Source organism: Cucurbita pepo, chromosome LG04 (genome assembly GCF_002806865.2).
Source record: "Cucurbita pepo subsp. pepo cultivar mu-cu-16 chromosome LG04, ASM280686v2, whole genome shotgun sequence".
NCBI lineage: Eukaryota > Viridiplantae > Streptophyta > Magnoliopsida > Cucurbitales > Cucurbitaceae > Cucurbita > Cucurbita pepo.
In genome coordinates, this window is record NC_036641.1 from 5,367,454 (window position 1) to 5,381,099 (window position 13,646).

Here is a 13,646-nt window from a genome sequence, read left to right on the forward strand (position 1 = left end):
CAAATTACACTTATGTTCTTATACTTAAAAATAAATAAATATTTCCGTACATCAGCATTTAACAACTTTTAAATATTATTTTAATCTACAAACTTTCAAAATGTCTATTTTATTCTTGAATTAAAAAAATCCCAAGTCTTATCATTTAAAATCTCGAGCCTTAGCCGAGTCATGTGCTTCTAGTACATATCTATATCGATATGTTAAAATAAATATTTGAAATGATGTTATCCGTGTTTTGAGAAATAATAACTTTTTTTTTAGATAATAAATTCAACTCAAATAACTTTTATTAAATAATAAATTCAATTCAACCCAACTATAATTCTTCTGGATATTTATTTAAAATTTTGTTTTCTAATAAAAATAAAATAATAATTTGTAAAACATTTATTTATTTATTTTAGAATGGTTCTAATTTTTTTTAAAGATAAAACTTTAAAATAGTATTTTGATATTTAAATTTTAAACTTTATTTTATTTTAGGTTAATTTAAAATACTTTATTGGTATTTTTATTAATTTAACCAAATTTTAAATAAAAAATCATTAAAAATAAATAAATCTATGTGCTGAAGAGTCTACATGGGCCAAAACTATGGGCTTGCTCAAGAAAGAACAATGATAATTAATATGATGTATAAAATACCATTATAAGACAAACTATATTTAAAGCCATACATGAAAGAGTCTAGGTTAAACGAATCTAAAAATATTTTGTTGGAGGACTTGTATGTTGTATTAATGACGTGTGAGCCACAGTTCCGGGATAAATAGGTGATTGAGTGAAGGAGTGAAGTAGTGATTGAGCTTGACCTTTCATCTTTCGTTTCGTGTCATGTACATGTCTTCGGTCTTTCATTTTGATGTTCAGCTCTGTGGCCCCTGTATCATGTTTTATGATTGTTTGACGTGTTCTGTGTTGTGTGATGACTTACGTTATGATACAAGTTATACTAACTTGGGTAAGAAGAATTGACAACTAGTCACATCATTCTATAGTACATTTTGAGACATTTTAGCCTTCGTTGGTGTAGACATGATTTTGGTGACCGATCATACACCCCGTATTTACACAACAATAATGATAAAGACCTATATATCTTTGAGACATTGGTAAGTCATAGATGTGAATCATGAAAAATATGAAGTATTAGATATGTATGTCTTACGGGGCTCTATGTTATGAAAAGAAGGAAAGTATGAGTATCATTAGAAGAGTATGTCATGATTTAAAGCTATGAGAACCTTATGCATTTTGTATGTCACGTGCATCGAGATACTTCCTTGTTACGATTAGTACATATACATACACTATGATATTCTGTACTCTACGATACTATGTGTGCACCTTTCCTTTCATGGCTTTCAGCATCATGCGTGCACGTTGGTCGAAGGGTAAGGCTCTAGGAGTAGGTATACGCACTACTGGGTCTATGTGCGCATATTTGGGTCATGTATAAAAAAGTACTGCACGTCCAATTTCACTCCAACTAAAAAGTAGACCCACCCAGATTGTAGCCAATCTTCCTAACCGCACACAGGTTAGGCTTAGAGCGGGTGAAACTCATCACTACCTCGTAAGGGCATTGAAACCATAGCATGTTATACAAAAGCACCGCTTTCTCTGTAGTCTTGTCACACAAGAGTCCACCTAGAAGTCGCTCTGTAGTGTTGTCACATAAGATAAGCATTAGTCCGCCTCATGGCCGGACAAATATAAGACACACAGGAGAGAGAGAGAGTAAGAAAACAAAGTGTCAAAATTTAAAATTTTTGGAGGTTGACTTCAAAAATTATATACAACAGTAAGAAAAAAGCTGCTTCTTCTTGGTTGTGTAATGAAATATGTAAAGTAATGTTAGAGCTCTATGAGTTCTGGGATGAGCTTCAAAAGAAATGAAAGCTCCCTCTCCGAGAACTGAGGCTTTATGTCCCCTTCAACTTTGACCTTTCCTTCATTTCGCTCACTTCCTTCCTCCTTCCCTTCTTCTCCCGTCCCGATCGCCTTCGTCGGCGGATGCGTTATAAGATCCGCCAACGACTCTGTCATTTCTTGCACAAGATCAACTATCACTCCCTCTATTCCCATCAAATGCTGCATGTAAACTGCTTCTGCCACATTGCTGCATTTTCAACAATCAATTCATGATATGAGCACATTAACCCAAAAGGCTTGTTCAAACCAATTAATGAGCTCTAATGGCGCACATTGATCATCATCCAAAAGGGTTGTTGTTCAATCTATACAAACATTTCAGAAATTTCAACCAATTCATGAGCTCTAATGCCGCACATTGATCATCCAAAAGGGTTGATCAAACCAACAAAACATTTCAGAAATTTCAACCAATTAATGAGTTAATGGTACGTTGATCATCTAAAAGGGTTGTTCGAACTATCCAAACATTTCAGAAACTTCAACCAATTCATGAGCTCCAATGGCACATTGATCATTCAAAAGGGTTGTTCAATCTATCCAAACATTTCAAAAAACTTCAACCAACCCATGATGAACACTAATGGCACATTGATCATCCAAAAGGGTTGTTCAAAGCATAAAACATATTATAAACTACCGTATTCAAGAACACAAATGGCACATTAACTCAAAACATTTCAGAAACTTTCAACCAATTCATGAGCATTAATGGCAGAAGCTTACTTCAGTTTTCCGTAGGTTAAGAGGGAGAGTTCTGACTCTCTGATCTTCTTAACAGTCCCTGGATTTCTAAAAATTCCTCTAACTTCTGATACTATCCCCTGTAATCCACCTTCCAAGCAAAGTTTCAAAGCTTCCTCCAAAGAATTTCTCCTCACATCATGATACAGCTCGCTTCCCCCATTTGTCAAGAAGAAAACCTTCATCACATAGCAACAGATGTGTGATCAAGCTAAATATGTGGTTGATTTCAGTTTTGATTTGAACGTTTCACAATTCTCTTTACAGTTCAACTCAATCTTCTTAATTTGTTCTAAGATGTTGGGAGCAAATTGAAACCAAACCACATATGTTGGAAGCACATTGTGTGTGAATAATTTATTTTGGGTTCGAGAAGAAAATGCAAGAAATTGCTAGATCAGTTCATCCTAAAAGAACTCACAGGGTATGTCGCCTGCAACTTTCGGACGAGCAATGCTGCATCGGGCAGGAAGGTAGAGAAGATGATGGGCCTCTCCTTAGCATTCTCAAAGACCACCTGTCATAGAACAACAACAAAACCAGAGCTAAGTTTCCATGAAAACAATGGCTGAAGCAATAACAGAGAGAGACAAGAACAATCTTTTAGAGATTCCCATTCCCACCTGTAAGATTGCCTGAAGAACACCAGTAAGATAACTATGATCATAAACAATGTGGTCGTCAAATTTCAACTCAATATTAAAGCCTAAAGAAGATTCCACTTTCTGAAAAGCTTCTTCCAGAGTGCAAAGCTTATCGTCTGTTTCAACATTCCAATTTACAATCTTCCCATCATGAGTTTTTCTAAGCAAGCAATTTCCCTCCTGGGAATCATTTTGGGGACCGTAATACAGGAATTCCGGGAGGGATAACTCTGTGATTCTTTTCTCAAAAACAGTGCCCTGAAATCCCAGATCAGAATCAAACATACTGATCTAAACAAAAAAACTAAAGAACACAAGAACACCATAAGAACAAATCTGTACAGAACAAGGATAAAGATGAGCTTACGTTGTTTATAGAGAGAATAAAATCGTCGTGGAATATGACCGGGCAGTTGTCCTTTGTAACCTACAAAAATCACCACAATTTGTTTTCACTTCCCTGATTCCTTAAGCTAAATCAACCTCTCCTTACTTCTATGTCCATTGAACTTAAGAGAATGAAAAGGGGAAAAGGAGAAACAAAAAGCAGGCAGATAATCAGAATCCCTTCGTAATTTGCATATGGAAAGATGAACATGAATCGAATCCATCGATGGAAGAACATGGATGAGAAAAATCAAGGGAATGGAGAGAGAGAAGAGGAATTAGGTTAAATTAAATTGTTCTTTGTCCGTAGAGTAAGATTTTAAAATCGGTTTATGTCACGACAAATTCCCAAAAAGGAAACTAAAAATCGTCAAATCGTGGCCCCGACCCGGCGGAATCGCGCCGCGCACAGACAAGATCAAAAACCTAGCGGCAAACACGTAACGTACAGATTCATGGCAACTAACAGAAATTCTCATCGGATAGAAACTTGGCGATCAAACAACGACGACAACGTAAGAGAATCAACACAAGAATGGATAAAGAAATTCTGAGAAACATCAATAACAGAGAGAATAGATGAAAAGAAAAGATTCAAATAAAGATCGGAACCGAACCTGAACGTCAAATTCAACAAAATCGATGGGAAATTTAGAGGCGGCATTAAACGATAGGATCGAATTCTCTTTAATGGCTCTCATTCTCCTATCTGAAGACTGCAACGTATTCATACCGTTCCCTCTATGCCCTATAACCAAGAACTTCGAGGCTCTAAACGCATTCCCTCCCAATTCCACACCTACAAAACAGAGCCCCCCGAATCAAAATCCATTTAGATCAAGAACAACATTCACCAACACAATAGAAACAAGAAAAAAACAAGAAACTACCTTTGGAGACTCGATTTGGGCAAATGGCCAGTAAGGCATTGTCCGGCACCTGATCGATGTGAGGAACGTCGGAGACATGGACGGCCTTGAGAGCCATTGTATGCAAGATAGATATATAAAAGAGAGAAAGGACGGCCGCGGCGGGAGGAGAAAATGAGTGGTGAGTTTAGAGGCACAAGGCCTTGGGAAAAAGCTTAAACGGATATTGGCTATGGCGGATGGTTATGGCGAGATGAGGTATTTAAGGAGAAAGGTGAGAGAAGGAAGGTGAAACGAAACATACAAAAGGGAATCTTCTTAGCGAATATTCCTTTCCTTTTTTTTCTTTTTTTTTTAAATTTATTAATTATATTCTCTTTGGATAATCTTCTCCTCTAAAATATTTTAATCCTTTTAGATTCCTAATTAATTCTATTTTAAATCTTTTTGAAACAGGTAGATTCACCTATTAGATATGGTTCTCCTTTTGAGCTTCCTTTCAAGACTTTAAAATACTTCTACTAGGTAAGGTTTCCGCGCTATTATAAATGGTGACCTCCGTGTGAGGTCACAATTCACCCCATTTCGGGGCCCAGCGTCCTCGCTGGCACTCTTTGATTTAAAAACGATTTGTTCTCCTCCCCGATCAATGTGGGACATCACAATCTACCCCATTTCGGGGCCAATGTTCTCCTCCCCAATCAATGTGGGACATCACAATCCACCCCTTTCGGGGCCCAGTGTCCTCGTTGGCACTCTTTGCCCCCAAATCCACCCCTCTTTGGGGCTCAGCGTCCTTACTGGCACACCCCCCCCCCNCCCCCCCCCCCCCAGCCAATGTGGGACATCACAATCCACTCCTTTCGGTGCCCAGTGTCCTCGCTGGCACTCTTTCCTTCCTCCAATCAATGTGGGACTCTTTCCTTCCTCCAATCAATGTGGGACTACCCCCAAATCCGCCCCCTTTGGAGCCCAGTGTCCTTACTGGCACACCGCCTCGTGTCTACCCCCCTTCGTGGAACAGCGAGAAGGCTGACCTCCAATCAATGTGGGACATCACAATCCACCCCCTTTGGGGCCCAGTGTCCTTACTGGCACACCGCCTCGTGTCTACCCCCTTCGTGGAACAGCGAGAAGGCTGGCACATCGTCCGGTGTCTGGCTCTGATACCATTTGTAACAACCCAGATCCACCGCTAGCAAATATTGTCCTCTTTCGACTTTCCCTTTTGGGCTTCCCCCTCAGGTTTCCACACCCTTATAAATGGTAGTTTGTTCTCCTCCCAACCAATGTGGGACATGACACTTTTTAACTCATCCAAAATTTAAAATTAGTTGGATTGGGGTCCCGAGTCTCGAGCAACCAAAAAATTCACAACTCTCTAAAGATTCGAGCCATAGAATTTCTCAATTATGACACAAGGTACTTACCCATTATGGGAGTTGTCGGGTTTTTTTAATTAATTAAAAAAAAAATTACTTACTTATAACACAAGTTACATTAATAACTAAAATCTCATCAAACTTAAATATCACAAAATATCATTAAATTCAGTTATAAATATTAATATTCTTAATCTGCATAATATCTTAAAAGTACCATAAAAGGTAGGTTATAACCCTATTTTCGAGTTGGGTCGAGTTGACCTGTCTAAAAAAATGTCAACTCGTGAATCGACTTGAATTTTTCACTTTTCAAAAATTCAACTCAACCCAAACGAAAAAATATATATCAAAATCAATTTTTATAGTTTGAGTCGGGTAGTCTGGGTTCGTCGGGTTATCGAGTCATATAAACACATTTGAATTTACATATTAATTTAATTTTTAAGAAAATAAAAGTATTTCTTAACTCGCCGGCATCAACCAAAATCAAATATCGAACAAATTTCCCATAACTAAAAAAAGTCAACAAAAATGATACTTCATGTTCGTAATAATTAGTAACATTTAAAAAAATAGACATAACTTAACGGTAATTGACATATTTTTGTAGGTAAGTACAAAAGAGGGGTAGATGAGGGGTGAGGTGTTGCCACGTGGGACAAGATGCTATTCAAACTAAAACGTAAATGTGTACAGCAAGGATCCAGCTCCTAATTTTCTTTAATATTATTCTCCTTCTAGAATATATTATCTTTCCACGTCATTAATAACAAAAGCCTACGTGTCCTTACCTTTTATATATATATACAATTGTCACGGTCCTACATTTTTAAAGTGCGGCTTCATAATCTTGACACGCTCACGACCAGTCTTAAGGGGAATTAAGCTCCATATATATTTTTTGTCCTTGTTTTGTGGCTTCGTTGGAGCTTGGCAAGGTTTGTCTTCGTCAATCGAATATTGCTGGTGCGGAATCTAAGTTTGTTCGACCGCACACGCCGCTTGCGCGTGCATGTTCAACGTCTGCGACACAACCAACTTGGCTCTACACTAGGCCAAGTCATTTGGATCGACCTTGCCTCTGTTCGAGGCCAAGGTCTCTCAATGCATCATCGCGTCTCATCTTGTCATCTCGATTTCCATCGACATGGCCCATATGTATTGACGTCATCCTGAGTCTTGGGGTGTCATCGGCCATCACAACTCGTTTGGTCATGCCATCGAGAACGGGCCCGCGTGTCGCTCATCTCATCGGGACTTCTTGAACATCCATCCATCTGGGTTCTATCAAGGCATTGGTCCTCCAGTGTCCATGTCGTGTCATTTACCGATACCGTGCCGGATAGCGGGTGTATGTAGCAACCTCCAACACGCGGACTAGGGCGCAATATCAGCACTCCGTGCCGCTCGATACTGTCCTTGAAAAATCCATTTCAAAGGAAGTCACTTGAGACACTCGCCTCGACACGCTCGCCCACACTGTGACACACGTCTGTGCCACATGTTAGNAAAAAAAAAAAAAAAAAAAAAAAAAAAAATAATGGTTAAGAATATTTTTAAATTAAAAAAATAAGACCGAGTGTAAACTTTTCATTTTGTGTCCAATTAAAAATGCTTTTTAAAATGAGATATTCTATTAAAAAAAATTAAAAGTAATTTTAGAAGAGAAATTTGACTAATTTTCTTTACTTATTTAGTAAGTAATTAATATAACCTTACTTTTTAAAAGGTCAAAAGTATAAATCATCAACTTTTAAAATAATAAACATGTATTTTATCCTTTGAACTATTATTAGACGACAAAAAAAAAACATGTCTTTAGATGTACAAGGGCTGACATACTCAATAGGGTCATTCCACGTTGCAATATTGTAGGTCTAAAGGGTTGACTTTGATTGACTCGTACGAGCTCACCTATTTAAAACATCAATTAATAACTAAGGTTCGAGTACAAAATACAAGATGCTCACGTTTTAGGGAATCCCTAAAAAAGTCAAGGTCAAGACTAGACTAAGAGTAGGTGTAGTTACAACCAATCCAATCGTACTTGTTACGAATAAGTATTTCAAGTCATTCAATTAAGGGCACTAGCTACCCTTTTTTTTTGTAAGGATTTGTGACGGAGGTAGGAACCTCCGTCCATACCACAGCTTGAGACGAGACCCAATAGGCAGCGAGCATAGTTTACGGAGCGGGAGTCATAGTTGCAATAGCAGCAAAGGAATTAGAATGACTACCACAAAGGATACGGAGCATTTAGCCTAATGATACTACTAGTCAACTACACTCGCAAACGATTTATGCACTGAATGAACTTGCTTCAAAGACAAATCTCATCCATTCGCATGCTTCAGGCAAAGCCGGGGTCGAATTCTCTTTCCTTTACAATCTCACATATTCCCCCTAAAGTTGAAGAAGTTTCCTATATGGAGCGAGAATGGAAGGCAGCTAAGTAGAACTAACCATGGTTGTTGGCTTGTCAATTTAAGCATAGTTCAATAGATAAGGCACTGATGTCTATTTGCGAACTCGATGATTTGATCTCCAACAGCAATCGTGAACTCAAAAACACAAATGAATAAGAAGAGAAGCTGCTAATTTAGCACACTAATTTCACAAATGCATTACACAATGGGCTAATTGATTCCACAAATGAGGTAGAAAAATCAGAATTGGAGAAAAAAACTCACTCATACAATTAGAACACACCCAAATCAACATTTACATCTGCCAAATCCAAGTCCCCCTTTCTCACCTTCCTTGCATATTGCATTTGCACATAAACTTTAATGTGGAAGCTGAATCACAAACCCTGAAAAACCTCAACAAATCCCATTTCAAACCCATAAAATTGGACTCTAAAAGTTGGTTTCTCTCCAATCCTTTTTTTTGTTTCATATAACCTCTAAATCTGTTTACAAGTTTATCAATGATCGCGTGTTTCTCGATTGTCCACCATCAAGTTGCCACTGCTGCTGCTCCCTGCAGCATGATTTTCACTACCTCTTGCTGCCAAGGCAACAACTTCAGGCGACATGTCCCAGCTTCCGCTTTTCCTTCCCCAACTCGATCGTCTCGGATGTAATCCACCACGTTCAATAGCTTCGTCAACTGCAGTTCTAATATCTGGAGATACTTCACCAAATTTGCCTTCTTTTACGCTTGACCGCTCGCTGATCTGAGGTTGCCCATCAAATGGATCGGCACCAGAATTCATGTCTCCCCATACTGTTTTCCTGCCCATTTCAATGTCCTCTACCCCTTTGCCTACATTTGGACTCATAAAACCACTGGTTCCGAGTCGGGTTGGAGGTAAAACAGGCTCTTTAGGCACAGTTGCTCTGAAGTTGTTCTTGGAGGCAGGAATGCTGGAGCAAAAGATTTCCTTGAAGTTGTCCAACACTCCTTTGTTGTATGGGTTGGCTCTTCTATCATAACGATATCTAAAATTCTCATAGGTAGTCTGCAAATTAAGCCAGCTCAAATGGGTAAAAAATGCGAAGAATTTGATCAATACTTTTTTCTATCGTTAAGGTGGAGAACTGAACCAAGAATTCTCGTTCTTTATCATTTGATCGATCTCTAGAAAGTTTCGTTTAGAAGTTGCAGAGGATGCTTACCTGATTTGTACTGATGAGATATAAATGGAAAGCAGAAAGGCCACCAACGAACCACATTGAGATGAAAGTATAAACAATCAGCACAATGGAAGCAGGAGTCTTGATCATCGCTTTCCAGATGGATGTTTCCTCTGCTGACATAATCCGTCGGATGTATACCCAGCAGAACGAAAACACGTATATGCAAAGAAGAGTCGTTGAGAAAACGAACATGAAGAAGAATCGATAGTTTCTCTGCAATCACATCGACAAGCGGAGAGAGTTCAAAGAGAAAAAAATAGAAGACCCACAAAACTCCATGTTAGAGAAGAAGACTATAAAAAGCTTTAAAATAGAGAGCTTAACAAGAAACTGACAAGATGAACAGGAATCCAAGGTTTTAATGAAAAGAACTCTTACCAGACCAATACACTGCCCGACCCAAGGACAATGATGATCAAATCTTTCCACACAGTTATTGCAAATTGAACAGTGCGAGCAGCGAGGAGGTCGATAAAGCATGCAAGTGTCACAATACTTGATCTTAACAGTGATTCCATTGACTTCTACTTCCTTTATACGAGGCAATCGTAATGGGGGAGTTTGTCCAGATCCCGTATCAACACCACCCTCATAGGGTTCAGGTTCGGGCGGGTGTGCATTCCGTGGAATTATTCCGGGATCTCTTCCAGAGGTAAGCAGCAGGAGGACTAAAATCTAGAATAAAGCATATAATTAGAATCAAAAAACATCAAGAAACAATGCATTGAGAGCAGAGCACAACAACAATAGTATAAATAATTATGCTTGCTATTCTTTGTTGAACTGTCCAACACTCATCACGTTCATAAATCACTGAATCTCAGTAGCTAAAAAAGCATCCATCTATATCATATATGCAACGCAGTTCTAACATTCATCACATTTCAAATCTAAAGTAGCTTTAAGTTACATTTAAGTGACCAAACTTGTAGGAGAGTTATAGGTCGCTCATATAATCGAGTTTACTACCGACTCCTCACTCAGCAGATGGACATGCAAACACTAGAGCAACAGTCAACAAATAGTCATCCTGTAATAACAATGCCACAGGCAAGTTAACCAAGCTTATTAGGCATTCAATTCAAGCTTGAAAACCACCTTCAACCAATATTGTTTCTTGTCTGCAATGTTAGGATTGAAAGGATAGCTTGGAGAACTTAAAAGCATCAAAACAATTATATGCCATAACGGAGAGTAAAATCATCCATAAGATGGAGACGGACGGCATCGCAACTTATTGTTACTTAAGCTAGCAAATGTAACTTGCATACAAAACATTCCGAACCAAAACCCACATGGAAACGATACGATCCAAATTGATTGAAGAAATTTTATGGAGAAATATGGAGTTAGAAGGATAACACTCACAAAGACTGTAAATACAACAGCAACAACCAATATTGATATTCCCCAATCCCCAGAAAAGTCATCCATCAGTTTCCTGGCAACAAATGCACAGAAAATGGAAACAGGAGCAACAATAAGAAATATTGTCAGCGCCAATGACCGAACATCTGGTCCGAAAATGAACCTTCCTTGGAGGAAGAAAATCTGCAGAAGAATAAACAGAAACAGAATATTAAACAACTCGGCAGTATATAAAAACAATTCCTATTATATTTTATAACCCACACTGATCATTAAAATGTCAAAGAAGATGTGAAAGAGTATCCATAGCCATTGAGCGATCACTAAACTATCGTGGATGATACATGCTTCGTGGTGAAAACAATGAATGCAAGTTATGGAATAGGGAAAATAATACATGTAAATAGAAAATTCAGACCATGAGGCTTCATAACAGGCATACTTTGCAACTTAAATCAAACCATCCACATCTTCAAGATTGAAAAAAACGGTCGTAAAGACGCTATCTAAGCCATCCTACAACTTCACCACATATCCAAAGATCCTATAGAAACGAGCTGATACTCGGCCGACTTCTTACACACATACAACCACCAACAATATTACATTCGCAAGGACAAAAGCCTACAAGGGGAATTTATGCAACTGAGCAGCCTTTCCAGAGCTGGTATTTGTTTATGTACTGTCTTTCTTTTTGCACTAGATTTTTTATTTGTAATCCTCTTGTATTTGCAGTTAAACTTCATCTTCTTCATTGTATTAGTATTGATCATATACAAAACGAGTCGATTAGTAACTTCGTGTGGTTCTGTAAAGCTTCTAAATGTAAAAAAAGGGCGTAAGAAAGGCTCAGTGGTAGACATCCCTCAGAATTTCGCCATAGCAGGTTCTTCACAGTATATACAAGATTCATAAGAAACCAGAACTAAAAGTAATGTTAAATGTGTAAAAAAATTGGTGACGCTAGCAAGGAACCGATTAAGCTAAAACAAAGCACAAAAACGAATTGAAAACAAGAAATTAACGAGTAATCTAAACAAAAACAGATGGAAATCACGACTCACATTGCTTCCTTTCCAAGCTTGGAAAACTCGTAAATCAGTAGAACCGCCAGAGGATCCAGAAAGCGGATCAGATCGTTGTGGTGGAGGAACCACATACATCTCTGTATTAGTCTAGTTAAAATCTTATGAACTCTCTCCTCGAATCCTCAACTCTCGGAGCTTAAACGGGAGATCCTACAAACAAACTAAAACCAAATAAGCCAGACTTAACAAAACAAACCGCAAAAATCAGATCAAAGAAACAAGAAAGGAAAACAAGTACAAAAGGAGCTGGAATACTCCAGCCGAAATTTCCGGCGGCCGGAAGCGGAAGCCGGCAGTTACAGAAGCAAATCTGAAAGGAAAATGAAACTCTTACCCTTATGATTTCCCCGGGAGCTGTGAGAAGGTCAATCGGAGTACAGCGACAAGGAAATGAAGGGTTTGGACATTGAAAAATCAAGGGTTTCTATTTCTCTCTCTAGAATCTCTCTGCTATAGCCTGCTTTTTGGTGAGCGAGAAGAAGAAGAAGAGGAGAGAGAAAGAGGGAAAAAATTGTACGAGTAATTGCTTTACAGTGCGAAATCGCGACGTGTCGGATTCTTATTGGGTAGGGCAAAGTCGGGACGAACCGGGTTGGTCCGGTCGGATGGATTGAACCGGAGATTTGAGCTGAAAATTCCAGTCATGTGGTGGCTTGAATTGAACAAGTCAGTTATTTTATTTATTATTTTCTTTTTTCAAAATATTTATTTTATTTTATTATTATTTTTTTCAAATGCAAGTAATAATAAACTTCCCAGCTGCGCCTTTAGTTGCATTTAATATTTAATTTTCAAAGCACCTTTTTTACAATAATTATTCACACTTTATTTATTTATTTATTTATTTATTATTATCCTTTCAGCTTTAAAATATTTTATTTTATTTTAATTCTTTAACTTTTTAATTCTTTAATAGATATTTGAACGTCTGACCTAAATAATGATGTTTTACTAGTTGAGCTATACTCACATTGTCATAAAATATGTTATAATTTGTATCGTTGTGTTTTTATTGACGGCTCATATATAGACTGAAGGAATGGAGAAAGGGAGAAGATGAGCCGTGTAGTAAAAAAAACAAAACATATAGGTTATCATAAAGAGTTATGTCACTGGTCCACGAACTTAAAGTTACCTTTTGAGACATCATGGGAGAATTTCATCGAGCTACGACACTACTACTTGAACCAAAATGTGTTTTTAAGAGTCATGTCATTGACACAAAGTCCCAGCTGACGTACGACTTTTGTTGTTTATCCGATATATAGCCTTGTGTTTTAGGTCGTCTAAATGAGGAAATGATGACAGAAGAGCATGATGTCTAAGAAATGTTGAGATATGCAGTAGAGAATTTAGGTCGTCAATTTTGTGGTACCTAGGTTGAAGACGGATTATGAGTATTTTTTTTAGGCGAACTTATATAAATAGTCGTTTATTTGATTGTGGTATGTTTTATCGTGTTAAAGAAAAATGAAGCATGTCGGGATTTCGACGTAACTCAACAAATGTGATAATAATGACAATAACAATAATTAATGATAATTATAAAAATAAAACGTCCCATCTATGACTTGATATTAGG

At 37.8% G+C, this 13,646-nt stretch overlaps 2 protein-coding genes across 3 annotated transcripts; both read right to left on the bottom strand.

Moving 5' to 3' along the window:
• Positions 1-1,744: 1,744 nt before the first annotated feature.
• Positions 1,745-4,817, bottom strand: LOC111793316 (glycerophosphodiester phosphodiesterase GDPD1, chloroplastic-like). Its single transcript, XM_023675153.1, has 7 exons — positions 4,604-4,817; positions 4,331-4,512; positions 3,694-3,753; positions 3,306-3,584; positions 3,104-3,199; positions 2,665-2,861; positions 1,745-2,125 (listed from the first exon to the last, which is right to left on the bottom strand). Exons 1-7 carry the CDS (start codon positions 4,698-4,700, stop codon positions 1,861-1,863), a joined length of 1,176 nt encoding a protein of 391 aa, XP_023530921.1. The 5' UTR covers positions 4,701-4,817; the 3' UTR covers positions 1,745-1,860.
• A 3,748-nt stretch (positions 4,818-8,565) lies between these two features.
• LOC111793315 (probable protein S-acyltransferase 7) lies at positions 8,566-12,535 on the bottom strand. 2 transcript variants are annotated; one of them, XM_023675151.1, is made up of 6 exons: positions 12,399-12,535; positions 12,041-12,214; positions 10,977-11,159; positions 9,987-10,283; positions 9,588-9,821; positions 8,566-9,430 (listed from the first exon to the last, which is right to left on the bottom strand). In XM_023675151.1, the coding sequence occupies exons 2-6, from the start codon at positions 12,137-12,139 to the stop codon at positions 8,894-8,896; spliced, it is 1,350 nt and encodes a 449-aa protein (XP_023530919.1). In that variant the 5' UTR covers positions 12,140-12,214; positions 12,399-12,535; the 3' UTR covers positions 8,566-8,893. The 2 variants fall into 2 exon arrangements, with proteins under 2 accessions (XP_023530919.1, XP_023530920.1); XM_023675152.1 differs by having other exon boundaries at positions 12,041-12,225.
• Positions 12,536-13,646: the final 1,111 nt, after the last annotated feature.

Bases quoted from the DNA above. Each gene is read 5' to 3' on its own strand.
- LOC111793315 (XM_023675151.1), bottom strand. From the start codon at position 12,139: ATGTATGTGGTTCCTCCACCACAACGATCTGATCCGCTTTCTGGATCC. The intron at 10,284-10,976 runs GTGAGTGTTATC...GCTTTATTCTAG, and splicing joins CTGTTGTATTTACAGTCTTT to ATTTTAGTCCTCCTGCTGCT. The intron at 9,822-9,986 runs GTAAGAGTTCTT...ATGTGATTGCAG, and splicing joins TCGGGCAGTGTATTGGTCTG to AGAAACTATCGATTCTTCTT.
- LOC111793316 (XM_023675153.1), bottom strand. From the start codon at position 4,700: ATGGCTCTCAAGGCCGTCCATGTCTCCGACGTTCCTCACATCGATCAG. The intron at 3,200-3,305 runs GTGGGAATGGGA...GTTCTATGACAG, and splicing joins TTCTTCAGGCAATCTTACAG to GTGGTCTTTGAGAATGCTAA. The intron at 2,126-2,664 runs GTAAGCTTCTGC...TTGAAAATGCAG, and splicing joins TTAACCTACGGAAAACTGAA to CAATGTGGCAGAAGCAGTTT.